The sequence below is a fragment of the Hydractinia symbiolongicarpus genome, chromosome 4 (genome assembly GCF_029227915.1).
Source record: "Hydractinia symbiolongicarpus strain clone_291-10 chromosome 4, HSymV2.1, whole genome shotgun sequence".
NCBI classification, from domain to species: Eukaryota; Metazoa; Cnidaria; class Hydrozoa; order Anthoathecata; family Hydractiniidae; genus Hydractinia; species Hydractinia symbiolongicarpus.
The window spans coordinates 5,012,165-5,034,030 of record NC_079878.1 but is presented as its reverse complement, the minus strand read 5'-3'; the positions used below and the strand labels follow the sequence as shown (position 1 = coordinate 5,034,030).

Here is a 21,866-nt window from a genome sequence, read left to right as displayed (position 1 = left end):
GCAATTAATTTTATTCTTGTTTTCAGCTCTGAAATATGGTACTGCGCCAAACGCTTTGATAACGATGTGCAGTTTGACAACGTCAAACTGCACATCGTTATCAAAGCGTTTGGCGCAGTTCTTCTGTTCCGTGAAATCCATACCATCTCGGAATCTGAATTCATTTGTTCCATAGTGTTAGAAGATCGTTAGGTAAATCTTCATCCCTGTCAATTTTGCGTTTCCAAAGTTTTTGCACGATTAACTTCGGTTCCAGGATGGCAGGAACTACTATTCCGATAGGATAAATATTGAGCTCACGAAGCTAAGGATCCCTCTCTTGGTAGAAGGCAACTCCTTCAAGACCGACTTGATTTGTAAAACGTCATTTTCTGTGTCCCATATTGCATCCACGGCTCTGTTGATAGGTAGATTATTAAAATCGAGGTTGACGATTTTCTTTGATAACTCTAAAGGCTTTCATGATTTCCCGTTGTTTCATAGACATTTTGTAAGTCGAAGACTTCTTATTTTAAGTAGCTGTGTGATTTGAGTGGCTATGAAGATCGCTTTTGCAGTAGTCGGTTGAGAGTTCAGAAAATCGTCTATGGAGAAATCTCGTTTGAGTGTTTGAGGACTTTGTCGTCGTCAAAGTTCTTCTTTTCGTCAATGGCTATTTTCTTTATCGCCCAGTTGGCACAACAGGGCGAATCTACCTTCCCAAAAAAGATGGACAATCATTGTGTAGTCTTCTGTTTTGCCAATATTATTATTTCTCCAAATAAACCTAAGAGTATCTTGTTCAGTTGGTCGTACCTGCACTTGGTGAAACATCTGCTCGATGTCCGCCATAAAAGCATATCGTACTTCTCTAAAACGAAATAATAAGCCAACAAGACTATTTAAAAGATCCTTTTAACTAATTATCGTTTAAAGAAATATTTCCATTTTTTGCTGCAGCAATAAAAACAACCCTAACTTCTGGTTTATTTGGATTGCTGGCACCATGATTATTCCTTTTGAATTTCACTTCTAACGATTTTAAACGTGACACTACGAACAGTCGATTATTTGAGTGCGGTTTATCAGTTTTCCACAAGAGATCAACTTTGTATCTATTCCCTCTCTTTATAGTTGTCGATTCAATATGTCAGTTGCACGTTTCTCGTCCACACATTGTTTCGTAACTTTAATTTATACCATTAGACTCGATTGCCCGAATTATATTTAACGACAAGGTAATCGTATTCGATTTTCCACCCATTAATACCCATCCAAGTATGGTTTTTACTGCAATGGGGTTTTCCAGATTTATGGTCAAGATGAAGAAGTAAATAAGGAAAATCTGAACCAATGAGAATTGTGAAGTCTCTAAATCTGAACCAATAAGAGTTTTAAAGCCTCCAAATCTGAACCCATGAGAATTGTGAAGTCTCCAAATCTGAACCAATGAGAATTGTGAAGCCTCCAAATCTGAACCAATGAGAATTGTGAAGCCTCCAAATCTGAACCAATGAGAATTGTAAAGTCTCTAAATCTGAACCAATAAGATTTTTAAAGCCTCCAAATCTGAACCAATGAAAATTGTGAAGTCTCCAAATCTGAACCAATGAGAATTGTGAAGCTTGCAAATTTGAACCAATGAGAATTGTAAGTCTCTAAATCTGAACCAATAAGAGTTTTAAAGCCTCCAAATCAGAACCAATGAGAATTGTAAAGTCTCTAAATCTGAACCAATAAGATTTTTAAAGCCTCCAAATCTGAACCAATGAAAATTGTGAAGTCTCCAAATCTGAACCAATGAGAATTGTGAAGCTTGCAAATTTGAACCAATGAGAATTGTAAGTCTCTAAATCTGAACCAATAAGAGTTTTAAAGCCTCCAAATCTGAACCAATGAGAATTGTGAAGTCTCCAAATCTGAACCAATGAGAATTGTGAAGCCTCCAAATCTGAACCAATGAGAATTGTGAAGCCTCCAAATCTGAACCAATGAGAATTGTAAAGTCTCTAAATCTGAACCAATAAGATTTTTAAAGCCTCCAAATCTGAACCAATGAGAATTGTGAAGTCTCCAAATCTGAACCAATGAGAATTGTGAAGCCTGCAAATTTGAACCAATGAGAATTGTAAGTCTCTAAATCTGAACCAATAAGATTTTTAAAGCCTCCAAATCTGAACCAATGAGAATTGTGAAGTCTCTAAATCTGAACTAATAAGAGTTTTAAAGCCTCCAAATCTGAACCAATGAGAATTGTGAAGCCTCCAAATCTGAACCAATGAACATTGTGAAGCCTCCGAATCTGAACCAATGAGAATTGTGAAGTCTCTAAATCTGAACCAATGAGAATTGTGACGTCTCCGTTACTTGGTTCAAGAATGTCAACATGGCCATTTAGCCTTCATTTCGTAGAAAGAAATTTTGCTTTTTAGTAAGTTTAGATCTTTCGCAAACCATGCATTTTTAACTATCACATGTTCAGGGTGACTGTTGAATGATATACTGAATGATAACAGTTTTAAATTAATACATTTGGAAACTGACGTTTAATAGCTTCGACGGAAGACTTGTTCCTGTTAGATTGAATTTTTGGACTATGTCTTGTCTGATAAATGCTGAATCTGAGCAAAGCATTTGTCTTAATCATTTTATTGCCATTTGTTATTTTGACCAGTAGAACTTGTACAAATGTTTTGTTGAATTGATCTAAAGTGTGCCTGTTGGTATTTGCGTTTTCTATCCCGTCTTGTCGCGATTTTTCAATATGCAGCAACCGTTCTAAGATAGATTTATCTGCTGCGTATTTGCGTATTTGAAGACAGGTAAACTGATCGACAATTGACTTATTATTTGACTAAGTTTCCGAACATTTTGATATATGATGAGGTAGGTTCAATCGAAATATCATTTTCTATATATTTCATTATTATATATACAATTTGTTTGCATGGATATGATAAAAAAAATTAGAAACCAAATTGATACCTAAGATGTCACCAAAAAAGCAGGTGTAAAAATTAAGAATGTCGAGTTTGAAAAAAATCAAATGGTATGTGAAAAAATCCGAATGCAAAAAATTGTCAAAAATAAAACGCATCTTTAATATATTTAGCAGTTTTCGTATTTTTATAAGCCTTTCCTTTTGTCAAAAGTTAACTCAAAAAAAATCTTTGTTGCTGTTCGCTTAAAGTTTGGCTGACACTACGCAGAATTGACATAACTAAAAAATTTTTTTATGGTTACTTCTTCATCAACCAATCAAAGTAAGAAGGTGAATGCAAAATAAATATATATTATTTAAATGTTTATAAAACCAGATGAAGTCACAGTTGAGGTAAATTATTTATTTCAAACCGCTGTTACATGGCAACGACAATCGCCTGCACTGCATAGTTTTAAAGTCACGTTCATGACACAGTAGGCATTTGCATATTTGGTATCGGAGGAGGAGTGTTCGGTTGTATTCCCTTTATTCGGTAAAAATCTGTCACTTGTTTAGGAACTTCTGCAAGTACAGCTTTCGCTAATTCTGTAGGTGGTACCTAAAACAACGTCTGTTAGTGAGCAATGAAGTTTTATTCATACTATGAATTTCACTGCGATAGTAAACGGGATTTTTACTCCAAAATATGTGTGACCGGAAAACTGTAGCTTTTTGATTACTGTAAAAGTTTTTTAGTTGTAAAATCTTTTTGTTGACAAAAGTTAGAAATATAAACCAATCAAATTGCAGTAATAAATTGTTTCGTTTTGGAGAATTTTAAAAATCTAGTTTAAATATAAGAAATTTGGTCTTTATGAAATTGTAACACATTCAAACACAGCTAGTTATTATTATTATGTAGACTTTCCTGCAGAATTGTAAAATGTCGTCTACCCAACAATTAAAAAAATAAACAAATTTAAGGATATTTAAATTTAAAATTTGATTTTTCAACCACAAGACAATTGCATAATAATAATAATAATACATTCTTGAAAAACCACTTCAAATTTTTTCATTTGAGGTGTGCTATAAGGAGCAGAAGTCTCCGCTCCTTACAAATCCTTTGTAATTGGACAAGCATGGTAAATATTGTGCATTTAGATGCTATGATGTCGAAAAAAAGTTTAATTAGATTGGATTACAAGGTGAATCAGGATTACAAGGTGAATCAGGATGACCCTTTTCAAAAATAAAAAAAGGAATGCATATTTGTGAAGTACCTGTCGAAAATCTCTAAATGGAACAAATTGGACAATATCTCGTAATGCTTCCCTGCCGTTATTGGCCCGCAATCTAAAAAACGAAATATTTTTCAATTAAATTAATATCACAAAAATCGCTTGTGATATTAACCTCTGATAGTTGACAGGAAAGACATGCACACGCACAGTTCTTCGTTTGTCTTGACGGATTATAAAAATTGTGCCAAGCTTTTCACGTTTATTTTGCTATACTTATTCTGCACCATAAAATCAAACCAAAAGCTAGCATAATTCTCTCATCCATCTGTGCAAAATCAGCTCCGCCCACACCCACGATAATAAGAGACATAGGTAGATACGAAGCATTGACAATAGCTGATACAGTGTCGTCCATATCAGAGATGACACCATCGGTGATCAGCAGCAGAATGAAGTAATTCTAAAATATGACAAGAATAGCAAGGTATAATTTGCAGCAAGAATTAAAATAAAAATATATATCGGCGATAACTAATTATTCTTGAGTGAAGTATTGTGGTTGCTATTTTTTTTAGTATGCTGTGCGCATGGAGTCGTTTAAACTTTAAAATCCTCTTTTCGCTACCTTTTCATCCAATTATCTTAATAATAATAATAGCCGTATTACGAAACGTGATATACAAAAAAACGGGCGAACTCGTGCATTTATCCACGGGCTATCGACTAGTCTGAAATATTATTCGATTTTTAAATTCCACCAAAAAGATTGACAATGTAGAGTACCTCCTTGTCAAAACCTTCAGTAAAAACAACGTCTTCGCCAGTGAAAAATAAACAAACTATTTATTTAGAAATAAAATCCCCCAAAAGAAGATCTCAAAATAAATTGGTATATTTGTTCTAAACTAGTAAGCATTATATTAGCAAACTTACTGAGGCTGTATGTTCTTGATTTTGAATCATTGAGTATGCAAATTTCGCTACGTGGTTTATAATCGGTGCAACATTTGTTGGCCCATATAATTGTACCTGGCGAATGCAGTTTTGATACGCAGCGACAATACCTGGTATACCTGAATTATAAAAAGGGAAATCTGAACATCTTAAATAATTTAACACCTCCCTAATATGTTGTTGTTTCTTCCCCCTATGGTAACAAAGAATTCTGGTAGAACTCACCTTGACAATATGGATTTGTGGGATTAAAATTCAGTGGAAATTCGAAAGAAACCTAAAAAGTTAAAAAATATATATATATACTAAAATAATATAAATATAGAATTCTCTTTCTTCATCACTCAAAAACTCTCAACGGTGGTGAATTTGGTTCCTCGCACTAGTGCTTATGCTGCCATTTTGAATTGACATCAACGAGTCTACAGCTATATGTTTAACATATGAAGACATTTCAAACAAAAATTTAAATCTTTACTTGGCCATGTGGTGGAATCTTGCAACCAAAACCAAGTGCAGGAAACATTTTATCTCTATATATAAATAATTGACAGTATATTAAGTTTTGAACATAGTTTTACTTTCTAATATGTTTGAAAACTGACAGCAAACAAACCCACGTGTCGTAGTCTTGACAAACCTCACCGACAGCCACTAAAGCTTTCACATATTCATTCGGTGCATGAGGATTTAAGTAATGCAGAGAATTGGATTGACTTGGATTACCGTTTGACGCAGTAAAATCAATGCCAACCTGTTCAAAGATAGAACATTTTAACATCTATTTTCCAATATAGAAGTCACATCACAATAAATTTTGTTACGATTTGATCAATTTTCACAATTTTCATTGGTTCAGATTTGGAGGCTTTAAAAATCTTATTGGTTCAGATTTAGAGACTTTACAATTCTCATTGGTTCAGATTTGGAGGCTTCACAATTCTCATTGGTTCAGATTTGGAGGCTTCACAATTCTCATTGGTTCAGATTTGGAGACTTCACAATTCTCCAAATCTTAACCAATGAGAATTGTGAAGTCTCTAAATCTGAACTAATAAGAGTTTTAAAGCCTCCAAATCTGAACCAATGAGAATTGTGAAGCCTCCAAATCTGAACCAATGAACATTGTGAAGCCTCCGAATCTGAACCAATGAGAATTGTGAAGTCTCTAAATCTGAACCAATGAGAATTGTGACGTCTCCGTTACTTGGTTCAAGAATGTCAACATGGCCATTTAGCCTTCATTTCGTAGAAAGAAATTTTGCTTTTTAGTAAGTTTAGATCTTTCGCAAACCATGCATTTTTAACTATCACATGTTCAGGGTGACTGTTGAATGATATACTGAATGATAACAGTTTTAAATTAATACATTTGGAAACTGACGTTTAATAGCTTCGACGGAAGACTTGTTCCTGTTAGATTGAATTTTTGGACTATGTCTTGTCTGATAAATGCTGAATCTGAGCAAAGCATTTGTCTTAATCATTTTATTGCCATTTGTTATTTTGACCAGTAGAACTTGTACAAATGTTTTGTTGAATTGATCTAAAGTGTGCCTGTTGGTATTTGCGTTTTCTATCCCGTCTTGTCGCGATTTTTCAATATGCAGCAACCGTTCTAAGATAGATTTATCTGCTGCGTATTTGCGTATTTGAAGACAGGTAAACTGATCGACAATTGACTTATTATTTGACTAAGTTTCCGAACATTTTGATATATGATGAGGTAGGTTCAATCGAAATATCATTTTCTATATATTTCATTATTATATATACAATTTGTTTGCATGGATATGATAAAAAAAATTAGAAACCAAATTGATACCTAAGATGTCACCAAAAAAGCAGGTGTAAAAATTAAGAATGTCGAGTTTGAAAAAAATCAAATGGTATGTGAAAAAATCCGAATGCAAAAAATTGTCAAAAATAAAACGCATCTTTAATATATTTAGCAGTTTTCGTATTTTTATAAGCCTTTCCTTTTGTCAAAAGTTAACTCAAAAAAAATCTTTGTTGCTGTTCGCTTAAAGTTTGGCTGACACTACGCAGAATTGACATAACTAAAAAATTTTTTTATGGTTACTTCTTCATCAACCAATCAAAGTAAGAAGGTGAATGCAAAATAAATATATATTATTTAAATGTTTATAAAACCAGATGAAGTCACAGTTGAGGTAAATTATTTATTTCAAACCGCTGTTACATGGCAACGACAATCGCCTGCACTGCATAGTTTTAAAGTCACGTTCATGACACAGTAGGCATTTGCATATTTGGTATCGGAGGAGGAGTGTTCGGTTGTATTCCCTTTATTCGGTAAAAATCTGTCACTTGTTTAGGAACTTCTGCAAGTACAGCTTTCGCTAATTCTGTAGGTGGTACCTAAAACAACGTCTGTTAGTGAGCAATGAAGTTTTATTCATACTATGAATTTCACTGCGATAGTAAACGGGATTTTTACTCCAAAATATGTGTGACCGGAAAACTGTAGCTTTTTGATTACTGTAAAAGTTTTTTAGTTGTAAAATCTTTTTGTTGACAAAAGTTAGAAATATAAACCAATCAAATTGCAGTAATAAATTGTTTCGTTTTGGAGAATTTTAAAAATCTAGTTTAAATATAAGAAATTTGGTCTTTATGAAATTGTAACACATTCAAACACAGCTAGTTATTATTATTATGTAGACTTTCCTGCAGAATTGTAAAATGTCGTCTACCCAACAATTAAAAAAATAAACAAATTTAAGGATATTTAAATTTAAAATTTGATTTTTCAACCACAAGACAATTGCATAATAATAATAATAATACATTCTTGAAAAACCACTTCAAATTTTTTCATTTGAGGTGTGCTATAAGGAGCAGAAGTCTCCGCTCCTTACAAATCCTTTGTAATTGGACAAGCATGGTAAATATTGTGCATTTAGATGCTATGATGTCGAAAAAAAGTTTAATTAGATTGGATTACAAGGTGAATCAGGATTACAAGGTGAATCAGGATGACCCTTTTCAAAAATAAAAAAAGGAATGCATATTTGTGAAGTACCTGTCGAAAATCTCTAAATGGAACAAATTGGACAATATCTCGTAATGCTTCCCTGCCGTTATTGGCCCGCAATCTAAAAAACGAAATATTTTTCAATTAAATTAATATCACAAAAATCGCTTGTGATATTAACCTCTGATAGTTGACAGGAAAGACATGCACACGCACAGTTCTTCGTTTGTCTTGACGGATTATAAAAATTGTGCCAAGCTTTTCACGTTTATTTTGCTATACTTATTCTGCACCATAAAATCAAACCAAAAGCTAGCATAATTCTCTCATCCATCTGTGCAAAATCAGCTCCGCCCACACCCACGATAATAAGAGACATAGGTAGATACGAAGCATTGACAATAGCTGATACAGTGTCGTCCATATCAGAGATGACACCATCGGTGATCAGCAGCAGAATGAAGTAATTCTAAAATATGACAAGAATAGCAAGGTATAATTTGCAGCAAGAATTAAAATAAAAATATATATCGGCGATAACTAATTATTCTTGAGTGAAGTATTGTGGTTGCTATTTTTTTTAGTATGCTGTGCGCATGGAGTCGTTTAAACTTTAAAATCCTCTTTTCGCTACCTTTTCATCCAATTATCTTAATAATAATAATAGCCGTATTACGAAACGTGATATACAAAAAAACGGGCGAACTCGTGCATTTATCCACGGGCTATCGACTAGTCTGAAATATTATTCGATTTTTAAATTCCACCAAAAAGATTGACAATGTAGAGTACCTCCTTGTCAAAACCTTCAGTAAAAACAACGTCTTCGCCAGTGAAAAATAAACAAACTATTTATTTAGAAATAAAATCCCCCAAAAGAAGATCTCAAAATAAATTGGTATATTTGTTCTAAACTAGTAAGCATTATATTAGCAAACTTACTGAGGCTGTATGTTCTTGATTTTGAATCATTGAGTATGCAAATTTCGCTACGTGGTTTATAATCGGTGCAACATTTGTTGGCCCATATAATTGTACCTGGCGAATGCAGTTTTGATACGCAGCGACAATACCTGGTATACCTGAATTATAAAAAGGGAAATCTGAACATCTTAAATAATTTAACACCTCCCTAATATGTTGTTGTTTCTTCCCCCTATGGTAACAAAGAATTCTGGTAGAACTCACCTTGACAATATGGATTTGTGGGATTAAAATTCAGTGGAAATTCGAAAGAAACCTAAAAAGTTAAAAAATATATATATATACTAAAAGAATATAAATATAGAATTCTCTTTCTTCATCACTCAAAAACTCTCAACGGTGGTGAATTTGGTTCCTCGCACTAGTGCTTATGCTGCCATTTTGAATTGACATCAACGAGTCTACAGCTATATGTTTAACATATGAAGACATTTCAAACAAAAATTTAAATCTTTACTTGGCCATGTGGTGGAATCTTGCAACCAAAACCAAGTGCAGGAAACATTTTATCTCTATATATAAATAATTGACAGTATATTAAGTTTTGAACATAGTTTTACTTTCTAATATGTTTGAAAACTGACAGCAAACAAACCCACGTGTCGTAGTCTTGACAAACCTCACCGACAGCCACTAAAGCTTTCACATATTCATTCGGTGCATGAGGATTTAAGTAATGCAGAGAATTGGATTGACTTGGATTACCGTTTGACGCAGTAAAATCAATGCCAACCTGTTCAAAGATAGAACATTTTAACATCTATTTTCCAATATAGAAGTCACATCACAATAAATTTTGTTACGATTTGATCAATTTTCACAATTTTCATTGGTTCAGATTTGGAGGCTTTAAAAATCTTATTGGTTCAGATTTAGAGACTTTACAATTCTCATTGGTTCAGATTTGGAGGCTTCACAATTCTCATTGGTTCAGATTTGGAGGCTTCACAATTCTCATTGGTTCAGATTTGGAGACTTCACAATTCTCCAAATCTGAACCAATGAGAATTGTGAAGTCTCTAAATCTGAACTAATAAGAGTTTTAAAGCCTCCAAATCTGAACCAATGAGAATTGTGAAGCCTCCAAATCTGAACCAATGAACATTGTGAAGCCTCCGAATCTGAACCAATGAGAATTGTGAAGTCTCTAAATCTGAACCAATGAGAATTGTGACGTCTCCGTTACTTGGTTCAAGAATGTCAACATGGCCATTTAGCCTTCATTTCGTAGAAAGAAATTTTGCTTTTTAGTAAGTTTAGATCTTTCGCAAACCATGCATTTTTAACTATCACATGTTCAGGGTGACTGTTGAATGATATACTGAATGATAACAGTTTTAAATTAATACATTTGGAAACTGACGTTTAATAGCTTCGACGGAAGACTTGTTCCTGTTAGATTGAATTTTTGGACTATGTCTTGTCTGATAAATGCTGAATCTGAGCAAAGCATTTGTCTTAATCATTTTATTGCCATTTGTTATTTTGACCAGTAGAACTTGTACAAATGTTTTGTTGAATTGATCTAAAGTGTGCCTGTTGGTATTTGCGTTTTCTATCCCGTCTTGTCGCGATTTTTCAATATGCAGCAACCGTTCTAAGATAGATTTATCTGCTGCGTATTTGCGTATTTGAAGACAGGTAAACTGATCGACAATTGACTTATTATTTGACTAAGTTTCCGAACATTTTGATATATGATGAGGTAGGTTCAATCGAAATATCATTTTCTATATATTTCATTATTATATATACAATTTGTTTGCATGGATATGATAAAAAAAATTAGAAACCAAATTGATACCTAAGATGTCACCAAAAAAGCAGGTGTAAAAATTAAGAATGTCGAGTTTGAAAAAAATCAAATGGTATGTGAAAAAATCCGAATGCAAAAAATTGTCAAAAATAAAACGCATCTTTAATATATTTAGCAGTTTTCGTATTTTTATAAGCCTTTCCTTTTGTCAAAAGTTAACTCAAAAAAAATCTTTGTTGCTGTTCGCTTAAAGTTTGGCTGACACTACGCAGAATTGACATAACTAAAAAATTTTTTTATGGTTACTTCTTCATCAACCAATCAAAGTAAGAAGGTGAATGCAAAATAAATATATATTATTTAAATGTTTATAAAACCAGATGAAGTCACAGTTGAGGTAAATTATTTATTTCAAACCGCTGTTACATGGCAACGACAATCGCCTGCACTGCATAGTTTTAAAGTCACGTTCATGACACAGTAGGCATTTGCATATTTGGTATCGGAGGAGGAGTGTTCGGTTGTATTCCCTTTATTCGGTAAAAATCTGTCACTTGTTTAGGAACTTCTGCAAGTACAGCTTTCGCTAATTCTGTAGGTGGTACCTAAAACAACGTCTGTTAGTGAGCAATGAAGTTTTATTCATACTATGAATTTCACTGCGATAGTAAACGGGATTTTTACTCCAAAATATGTGTGACCGGAAAACTGTAGCTTTTTGATTACTGTAAAAGTTTTTTAGTTGTAAAATCTTTTTGTTGACAAAAGTTAGAAATATAAACCAATCAAATTGCAGTAATAAATTGTTTCGTTTTGGAGAATTTTAAAAATCTAGTTTAAATATAAGAAATTTGGTCTTTATGAAATTGTAACACATTCAAACACAGCTAGTTATTATTATTATGTAGACTTTCCTGCAGAATTGTAAAATGTCGTCTACCCAACAATTAAAAAAATAAACAAATTTAAGGATATTTAAATTTAAAATTTGATTTTTCAACCACAAGACAATTGCATAATAATAATAATAATACATTCTTGAAAAACCACTTCAAATTTTTTCATTTGAGGTGTGCTATAAGGAGCAGAAGTCTCCGCTCCTTACAAATCCTTTGTAATTGGACAAGCATGGTAAATATTGTGCATTTAGATGCTATGATGTCGAAAAAAAGTTTAATTAGATTGGATTACAAGGTGAATCAGGATTACAAGGTGAATCAGGATGACCCTTTTCAAAAATAAAAAAAGGAATGCATATTTGTGAAGTACCTGTCGAAAATCTCTAAATGGAACAAATTGGACAATATCTCGTAATGCTTCCCTGCCGTTATTGGCCCGCAATCTAAAAAACGAAATATTTTTCAATTAAATTAATATCACAAAAATCGCTTGTGATATTAACCTCTGATAGTTGACAGGAAAGACATGCACACGCACAGTTCTTCGTTTGTCTTGACGGATTATAAAAATTGTGCCAAGCTTTTCACGTTTATTTTGCTATACTTATTCTGCACCATAAAATCAAACCAAAAGCTAGCATAATTCTCTCGACATTCACTTACTTCCCCTGATCACAATCAAGAAAATCCATCTGTGCAAAATCAGCTCCGCCCACACCCACGATAATAAGAGACATAGGTAGATACGAAGCATTGACAATAGCTGATACAGTGTCGTCCATATCAGAGATGACACCATCGGTGATCAGCAGCAGAATGAAGTAATTCTAAAATATGACAAGAATAGCAAGGTATAATTTGCAGCAAGAATTAAAATAAAAATATATATCGGCGATAACTAATTATTCTTGAGTGAAGTATTGTGGTTGCTATTTTTTTTAGTATGCTGTGCGCATGGAGTCGTTTAAACTTTAAAATCCTCTTTTCGCTACCTTTTCATCCAATTATCTTAATAATAATAATAGCCGTATTACGAAACGTGATATACAAAAAAACGGGCGAACTCGTGCATTTATCCACGGGCTATCGACTAGTCTGAAATATTATTCGATTTTTAAATTCCACCAAAAAGATTGACAATGTAGAGTACCTCCTTGTCAAAACCTTCAGTAAAAACAACGTCTTCGCCAGTGAAAAATAAACAAACTATTTATTTAGAAATAAAATCCCCCAAAAGAAGATCTCAAAATAAATTGGTATATTTGTTCTAAACTAGTAAGCATTATATTAGCAAACTTACTGAGGCTGTATGTTCTTGATTTTGAATCATTGAGTATGCAAATTTCGCTACGTGGTTTATAATCGGTGCAACATTTGTTGGCCCATATAATTGTACCTGGCGAATGCAGTTTTGATACGCAGCGACAATACCTGGTATACCTGAATTATAAAAAGGGAAATCTGAACATCTTAAATAATTTAACACCTCCCTAATATGTTGTTGTTTCTTCCCCCTATGGTAACAAAGAATTCTGGTAGAACTCACCTTGACAATATGGATTTGTGGGATTAAAATTCAGTGGAAATTCGAAAGAAACCTAAAAAGTTAAAAAATATATATATATACTAAAAGAATATAAATATAGAATTCTCTTTCTTCATCACTCAAAAACTCTCAACGGTGGTGAATTTGGTTCCTCGCACTAGTGCTTATGCTGCCATTTTGAATTGACATCAACGAGTCTACAGCTATATGTTTAACATATGAAGACATTTCAAACAAAAATTTAAATCTTTACTTGGCCATGTGGTGGAATCTTGCAACCAAAACCAAGTGCAGGAAACATTTTATCTCTATATATAAATAATTGACAGTATATTAAGTTTTGAACATAGTTTTACTTTCTAATATGTTTGAAAACTGACAGCAAACAAACCCACGTGTCGTAGTCTTGACAAACCTCACCGACAGCCACTAAAGCTTTCACATATTCATTCGGTGCATGAGGATTTAAGTAATGCAGAGAATTGGATTGACTTGGATTACCGTTTGACGCAGTAAAATCAATGCCAACCTGTTCAAAGATAGAACATTTTAACATCTATTTTCCAATATAGAAGTCACATCACAATAAATTTTGTTACGATTTGATCAATTGTGAATGTGTCTTTCCGTAATTAAGTTAAAGTTATAATATTTAAAGAAAAATAAATGAGATAAATTTACACTAGCGAGAAGGCCCAGCATAATTTTATTACCTGCGAGAAATCGTAATAGTTGAGGTGGGAAAAATTACGCTGTGTCGCAAACGCGCTCTTAGATGGGTTAATTCTATTTTTCTTTATTTACTTGATCATTATCGGAAAATCCTTTTTGAGCGCGAATGGCCTCACTTACCCAAAAAATATAATTAATTCTTTTACTTTAGGGCAAGATGTGACCACGATGGCTTTGTGCTTATTGGTTGATTTTAGTTCAGGGTTTTCCCGAGGAACTTATTTTGTGTTACTAGCTTGGTTTGAATTTTAGGGATTTGCTCTGACACATTCGTTTACGTCAAGCTTTTGTATGAGAGAAACTGAATTTGATATTCTCGCAAAAAAGCCTAGTTAGGCTAAATTTAACATTGCAATACATTTTTTTGTAACTGGGAAATACTATGTGCTTGCCATTCAAGTAAGTTTTTGGCAGAACTAATTACGTGAATCCACTAATATTTCGCAAGTCAAGCGAAAAAACTTTTTTGTAGAAATTAAATTTCAGTTATAATTTTTTTTAACATTAAAGGATCTATAAATGAAAATCGTTTAAATGGTTCCATACGAAGGTGTTATACAGCTAAATAGTTGCTTAAAATCTGAATGATTTCAGCGTGATTCTAAGTGTTGCGTACATTTTAAAGATAAACTCTTGAAAGTTCTTTTCGCTTTTATTTTTATCGTTTAAGTTAAATGCCACCTCCAAAAGACTCAAGCTGTGGCGTAAGATATCATTCATGCTACATATTTTGACAGATTCTTTTCATAGAAACCTAACTAATTGTACATTTCTTTCATCCAAAAAGAGTTTGACTTTGATGAATCTTTGTTTTTGGCCATCCTGTGACTTAGATTAGTTTAAATTGGAGTACGCTGCATATCCATAATATTTTTTTATTGAACAACAAACAAATGAATGAACTTACAGTGAAGTTGATTTGACAGCCACCCATGATGAAATCAAGAAACGAAGATATTTTGCAAACCTTAAAAATGTAACAACGGATGACATGAAGTAAGATGCTAAGAAATAAAAATTAAATACAGGCTTCAAAATATATCTCTCTCATTGTGGCCAGCTTACCTTAATTGAATTAAGAAGGATAACGCCAGAATTTTTATAACTCTTCTTCTTTTTTTGTTTCTTTGGATTAATACAATCCCATTGAAGCTAAAAAAAAAATCGAACACCAACTATTACATATGCCTGGAAAACACATCTAAGGCTTTGTATAAAGAAAATAAATGATACTATCGCACAAATATTTATTGAAGGTTTCGGGGTGTAGAAGTGATGGGGGTGAACAAACCTCAACTACACCTGGCACCCAAAGTTCGCAATTGCACAGAATTTTATAAATAATATAAATGTATATAATAAAAACAGAGATTAATAAGTTCTTTTAGTAAGAACAAGTTATAAAACATGCTTCTTTTCACCGTTGTAATTGAAACAATTATTAAGATAGTGCATTGTACTCCTATACCCACGACCCCTTAGCCTCCTGCCTTTGCTAACTTACAGCATTTCAGTGGCGGTGTACTTTTTCCGTCAATTAACCAAACATTGGCTACCATTTTGATTCAAAGAATCTCCCTTTAGTCCCCTTTATTGGTGGAGAAATATTAGTGTTAGATAGAAATACAGTGTGCCCTGCCTTTAATGTTTCTGCTTTTAACATTTCAGTGACTGTTGTGTAGAATTCTCCAATCAGATCATGACTGCCATCATCATCATGATCGAAACAAGCAACCTAAATAAATAAATAAATAAATATATTTGGAAACTTATACCTTGTCTTCTGAGGTCATTTCTTTGATTGTTGTGTAAAATTCACCAATTAAATCATGACCGCCATCACTATCATAATCGAAACATCTCATCTGAAACAAATCAATTTATATACTAAATGGTACAAAGGAAAAAAAACGATGGTAACTATAAAAAAGCCACCAAATGTTCATTGCATGTACTATTCTATGCTAGTTGAGTAACCTACACTTAGTGTAGGTAAACATCTTGCATATAGTGCGTCGCAAAAACAGCAGAACTCTCATAGCGATAAAGCATTTTTAACTTTTAGATCGATAAAAACAAGCAACAACCAGTTATAACAAAAACAGTTGAAAAACTTTTTTCTTTTTGCTGAATAATTCACAAAAGGTTTATTCTAAGTGAAACTCGGTTAAACGCTTGGTGCAGGCAAGCCATGTGAAGTGCTTACAACAGGCACCCTTTGTAGTGTCAGATTCTCTCAAAAAACATTCTTATTTTTGGCTTCTATAAAAACAACAGCTACAACCTGTTACAGCCTATTACACAACAAATAATTGTAGGTTTAAATAAAATTCTATTACAGTCTATCATTAACAAAATTAATTGTAAAAAATCATCCATTCGGGTTTTTATTGTAGTAATATGTGCCGATACCTAACTGTATTTAATACTAATAGGAAATTTAACCTTTTTCAAAAACGTAAATTTCTCATTAAATGGATGTGCCTTAACTTAGCTACACAAAGAGCACAATAATGTTGGTCAAGTTACTTATACAAAACTGAATAAAAAACCCTATTAAATCAGCAGAAACACAGCTAGTAGCATAGGCTCCTTAAACGGTTTACGTTTGTAGCCTTTGCATCCTTAAAATACAAAAAACAGTGAAAAAAAAGACAAAAAACCAAAACTCCAGCAACAATTAAGCCAACAATTAAAATGGCCTCGTATCATCATTATCGAAAAGTTCCGTACTGGCAAACAGATAAATATGGGCATCATTATAGTAGATAATGTAATGTCAGTTAGCAATGAAGTTTAAACAATAGAATTTGTTATATAGTCAAACTTGAAACTAAGATGAACTTTTTCTATTAAATGATATTTATATTATTAGCCTAAACACATAATCAACATTTTAATATTATTTACTTGTTTTTCGCGGCTAATGATTTTTTTACAAAGTTGAAGAAGTGAAGAACATTTTGAAGAAGTGAAAAATATTTACTCTTACCTTCAACTTTAAATCATAATTATTTCCACATAATTTCTGAAGGCTTATTGAGAATGGTTTCCACTTTGGATTAAGAGTATTGTCAATATGCTAGAAATAGAACGTTCTATTAAAATAGCAGGGTTTGAAATCGAACATAAGCTCAAGCAAGTCCAGTCGCACTTTTGCTATTTACCCATCACCTTTTAACCAAAAAAGTTATTAGAGTTCCACATTGTTTATATTCACCAGCATTTTTTAAACATGGGAAAACAACTCTCATGTATGAAAGTTTGAGGACAATTGAGGATTTGCATTGGATACACATTAATATTGATGCTCAGTAATTAAACAAGATGACTCACAGGTGTCCTATGAACAGCAACAAATGTACCATCGCCACGATCTTTCAAAATTTCAAGATAAGGATCAGACAATGACATAAAGTCCTAAAAAACAAAAACATTATCTTTCAGCTGTCACCAAACTTAACATAGTTGAGTTTGGTGAAAGCTGAAAGTTCTTCAAGTTTGTTACTACTAAAAAAAAGTATACTTTCTTATCTAAATGTTGTCCTTCAAATTGTAAAGTGACTTCGACATTTGAAGAACCAATTTCTTCAGCTGTGATCTAAATCCAAAAAAAAACTACATTTTAATAAAAAAAGCCTAAATAAATTCTTTAATAACATCTCAAAAACAAATTAGAATAATTTCTATGCTGAAAAGCCTTTTTTGTATTTTTGGCTTGTTTGTCTTTTATTAAAAAATGTTGAGCAATGTCAAAAAGGTAATAAAACTAAACAAAAGCAGTATGTGACATTGTAAGGTAGATAAAAACTGCTTACGCTAATAGTTCCTGCGTTAACTCCTTCTCTAAATAGTAATTCTTTTGTATATGTTCTGGCAGAAACAATCTAAAATATAAAGCCAAAAGATGATAAATATCATGGAGATTGGTTAACACAAGTTGAAGAGACAGAATAAGTTCAAATTAACAAAGAAGCGGACTTAGTATTCATAATATTAGAGATGTTATCTACGTAAATAATTAATTTGGTTGGGATGGAGGATCATGAGTGGGTTAGAAAATGCCCAGAGGTATATGAAAAAATTTGAAATTCGTAATACGTCAGAGAGTGTGTTCAGATGGGTTTAGAAGCAGGCTACAAATTCAGAGCATTAGAGATGTTATTGAGATAAGATATGATTTGATTGGAACGCTTGGAGAGAATGGGGAAGCAAAAAAATGCGGAGACAATGCCCAGAGGCAGATCGAGAAAGACTTGACAGAAAGTAGTAAGAGTGTAGTGAAATTTGAGTTTAGAACTAACACAGTTCTGTAATGGAAGAAGGTTTCTAGCATTAAAAACAGATGTTGAGCAGAGAATAAAGATAAAGATCATGAGTGTGAATAATGAGTGCGTACCTATACAGCGTAACCCAAGTGTACTCAGTTTAACAAAATTTTCCAAACATTTAGTTTTATAAGCAATAACTGAGTGTTAATATGCTTGGAAGCCTACACACACTTGGCTATTAGATAAGAAAATGTAATTCACTTAACGTCAAGGATTTGCTGAATTGCAAAAATACATAAACATACAAATTTAACTTCATTTTTTTGTCAATGTATGTCAATGTCATCGTCCTTCTCTTTTCTCACTGTGATAATTTGAAACATAACCCTTATATGCTTGTTTTATTTTATGTTATGTGCACTTGTTTCAAAAATTTTCTTTTTGATTGGTATTCTCAAAATAAATCCACACATTCGTTGTGAATCACTGCCTTGCAAACAAAGTCCATTTAAAACGCTTGCAAAATTGGGCTCGCACAAATTAAAACCATGCAAAAAAATCCTAATAAGGGTAGCATTGTTCCAAAATTAAAATTAAAATAAATTGGAGAGATGTGATATTTGAATTGTATCAAAACGCTTAATAATTCACAGATTTGTATAGACGTTATACTCACATGTGCAAGATTGCATTCTAAACGTCCCAGAAAATCATCATCACCAAGACTTTCAGTAGCGTTATCAACATCATAAACTAGAATTTTCATTTTCTGAACTTCTTCAAACCTATAGTCAAGATCAATGCTTTCTGTAAATTCAGGATTTGAATTGTTCTTTATCCTTTCAGTTCGTCCAATCTAAGGTGGTGAGATTGATGTAATTTAACATTATATTTGTTTTGCAAATGACCTATTAAAGTTTAAATTCTACAGCCAGTATTAAATATCTACCCCAAACTAAAACTGTGGTTGATAAACTTTTTAAAATCTGTCTTATGAAGTTATTTAATTCTGATTAAGTTTTATAAACATTGCCACCACAAGATATGAACAAGTGCATTGTGAAGTTAGAGAGTAATATACATGTGCATTGCTCAAAGCAACTAAGGTTAGTTTCATAAGTGTCTATATATTGCAGATGGGAAATTGAGACGCAATTGTAAGTCAGCATAAATATTGCCCTGCATTCCACTTTGAGCAGAGAATTCCCTTAAAAGTCTATATCGTCTTTATTTTTATTTTCTGATAAATTTTCTTATTGATTCATGTTTGTAATGTAACAGGTTATCAAGCAAATTCGGACTGGTAAATTTTTTTAAATTTATGACACATGTTATTTTTTAACTTTTTTGAATTGCATTAAAATTCCCAACAACTACTCAATTATTTTCATTTTTACAGTCAACAAGGTCTATACAAACAATGTTTTCATTACAAACGTTGAAAGTTCATGGACGTTTGAACTCACTTCTTTCCATCTTCCACCATAGTCCATCATGACCTGCACAATGGGATCAGATTTTGAGGTAAGATCTTGTTTTAATAATCCCTTACACGAAAATGAAAGTGATACTCGTGTAACCATAGTGTTTTGGACAGGCACACCAAATTGAGCCATGTTGTTAATATATTTTCTATCTAAAATACGAGACAAACATGTACACCAACAATTATTAATAAGCACGCCAATAGTATTCACCCAGTTATGTACATTCCACTTTTAACAAACACTAAGCTATTCTGTTGAAGTTGAAGATTTTGTAACTCAACTGTGTGCAACAACACTCAAAGTTTTGTAATGATCAGCCAATATTTCTAGCTTAAACAAAAATAAATAAATCATAACCAAATATTTGAATCTGCAGCTTAAGAAACTTGTGTTAAAACACACCATAATGTGCCTGCAAAATGTTTCACTGGGCATAACTTTTGTCTGCCAGGAATAAGGTTGTGATAATTTATGCTATGTTATAAAACCCCTAATTCTCATTTTTGTAATTTTTTAGAAAATTCAGAATACTGCGTAAGTTAAAGCATGGGGGAACAATGTTTTAAGATCTCTTTTATGAAACAATTTAATATTAAGACATTAAATAGTATTAAAATGTTAAGATAGAATTAAAAATGTGTAGACAGTATTTTTGCAGCAACTACACTTGTTTTTTATGTCAGAGTAACATGTACAGCAAGCATGAAAAATCAATTTAATTACATTTTTAGTATATCTTGAAAAATCAAATAATATATACAGTATTTCAGCTGTATGGAAGTTCATTATTGTAATCACATAATGACACTACGTGTTTTTTTATAAGCATAACACTTAAGCATATTTAGGTTAGAGAGGATAGCATATTGCCCAGCCTTATTGAAAAAGTGTCATTTATAACATCTATGCAGTGATAAGGTTTGAATGCAGGTTCCTTAACAAGTCTACAATTACTGATGACAGAAAATGTCAAAATTTGCTATTACTTAAAAATGACATCATAATTTATCCACCATAATCAAAACTATACAATTCTTTAAATGTGAATATCTTGAGAACAGAAAGAGCTTTTAAAAAACTTTAATTTTTGTTTGACGACTTTTTAAGCTCTATCCTGTCTAATTTTTTTTTTTTTGCGGTGGCAATGTTTTGCTAACACAAATTTTGAGGCAGTCAGAAATGGGAAGGGCTTAAAAATGGCCCATCTCAGCATTAATGGTCGGTCATCCAAACTAGACTAGACGTTAAACTTCTGCTACGTCAAACAAAACTTGGTCTATTCTCTATTGTGAAACCAAACTTGATGACACCATCACTTACAGTGACGTTAAAATTGATGGTTATGTTTGTTATAGGACTGATCGGAATAGACGGGGTGGGGGTGTTTTGAAAATCTTGGATAGCCACCTTTTGAAACACCTATACTTCAAAAATGTTGAAACACTATGGGTGAAAGTGTGCCTGAAAAAAGCTAAACCTATTTACGAGTGTGGGGTTGACAGGCCACCTGGTGGTAGTGATTTGCAGAGTACTGAAACCTTGTGTACTCATTTTAAAAAATGTTTTATTAAACTCCCAAAAGTTTTTATCTTAGGAGATTTTAATTGTAACATGCTTACAAAATATGCTCTTTCCTCCAAAATTAAGGAATTATGCTCCACTCTTTTCCTAAAACAACATATTATGGAGCCAACTTGTGTTACTGAAAATAGTGGCACCAGAATTTAGACTGGTCATATTTTAAAAATTATGATGACCTTGATGAAGCATGTGAGAAACTAAATAAAAATGTTAAAATAGTGTCTGACAAACATGCCCCTTTCAAAACACATAGATTTTCCGGCTGTGTTGAGGCATGGGTCACTGATGAATTAATAATAAGCATCAAAGAAAGAGATTTCTTAAAACGGAAAGCATCAAAAATCCATCTTAAAATATAGGTCTCAAAAACGAGTACTATAATGACGTTTTACAGGACTTTCAAAAACGGCCAAAACAACTTTGGAAAACCTTAAAAAACTGGTTCCTGATAAGTCAGGAATTACTAGCTCAATAAAACGAGTAGTAGTCCAAAACGATGGTACAGAATTATC

General features: G+C 32.6%; 2 protein-coding genes across 5 annotated transcripts; both read right to left on the bottom strand.

Annotated features, from left to right (window-relative positions):
- Positions 1-3,380: 3,380 nt before the first annotated feature.
- LOC130642178 (copine-3-like) lies at positions 3,381-6,587 on the bottom strand. Its single transcript, XM_057449263.1, has 9 exons — positions 6,485-6,587; positions 6,103-6,242; positions 5,721-5,854; positions 5,579-5,633; positions 5,326-5,377; positions 5,080-5,219; positions 4,354-4,606; positions 4,186-4,258; positions 3,381-3,521 (listed from the first exon to the last, which is right to left on the bottom strand). The coding sequence occupies exons 1-7, from the start codon at positions 6,585-6,587 to the stop codon at positions 4,406-4,408; spliced, it is 825 nt and encodes a 274-aa protein (XP_057305246.1). The 3' UTR covers positions 3,381-3,521; positions 4,186-4,258; positions 4,354-4,405.
- On the bottom strand, positions 5,721-20,101 carry LOC130640877 (copine-3-like). 4 transcript variants are annotated; one of them, XR_008982401.1, is made up of 22 exons: positions 19,753-20,101; positions 18,963-19,142; positions 17,834-17,902; positions 17,542-17,616; positions 17,352-17,435; positions 17,008-17,097; positions 15,655-15,750; positions 15,081-15,167; positions 14,923-14,982; positions 13,679-13,812; positions 13,537-13,591; positions 13,284-13,335; positions 13,038-13,177; positions 12,401-12,564; positions 12,108-12,180; positions 9,682-9,815; positions 9,540-9,594; positions 9,287-9,338; positions 9,041-9,180; positions 8,315-8,567; positions 8,147-8,219; positions 5,721-5,854 (listed from the first exon to the last, which is right to left on the bottom strand). XR_008982401.1 is itself a non-coding variant. In XM_057447461.1 (22 exons), exons 1-22 carry the CDS (start codon positions 19,900-19,902, stop codon positions 7,348-7,350), a joined length of 2,250 nt encoding a protein of 749 aa, XP_057303444.1. In that variant the 5' UTR covers positions 19,903-20,098; the 3' UTR covers positions 6,832-7,347. The 4 variants fall into 4 exon arrangements, 1 of the variants encoding a protein (XP_057303444.1); XM_057447461.1 differs by lacking the exon at positions 5,721-5,854 and adding an exon at positions 6,832-7,482 and having other exon boundaries at positions 8,416-8,567; positions 19,753-20,098; XR_008982400.1 differs by lacking the exon at positions 5,721-5,854 and adding an exon at positions 7,342-7,482.
- Positions 20,102-21,866: the final 1,765 nt, after the last annotated feature.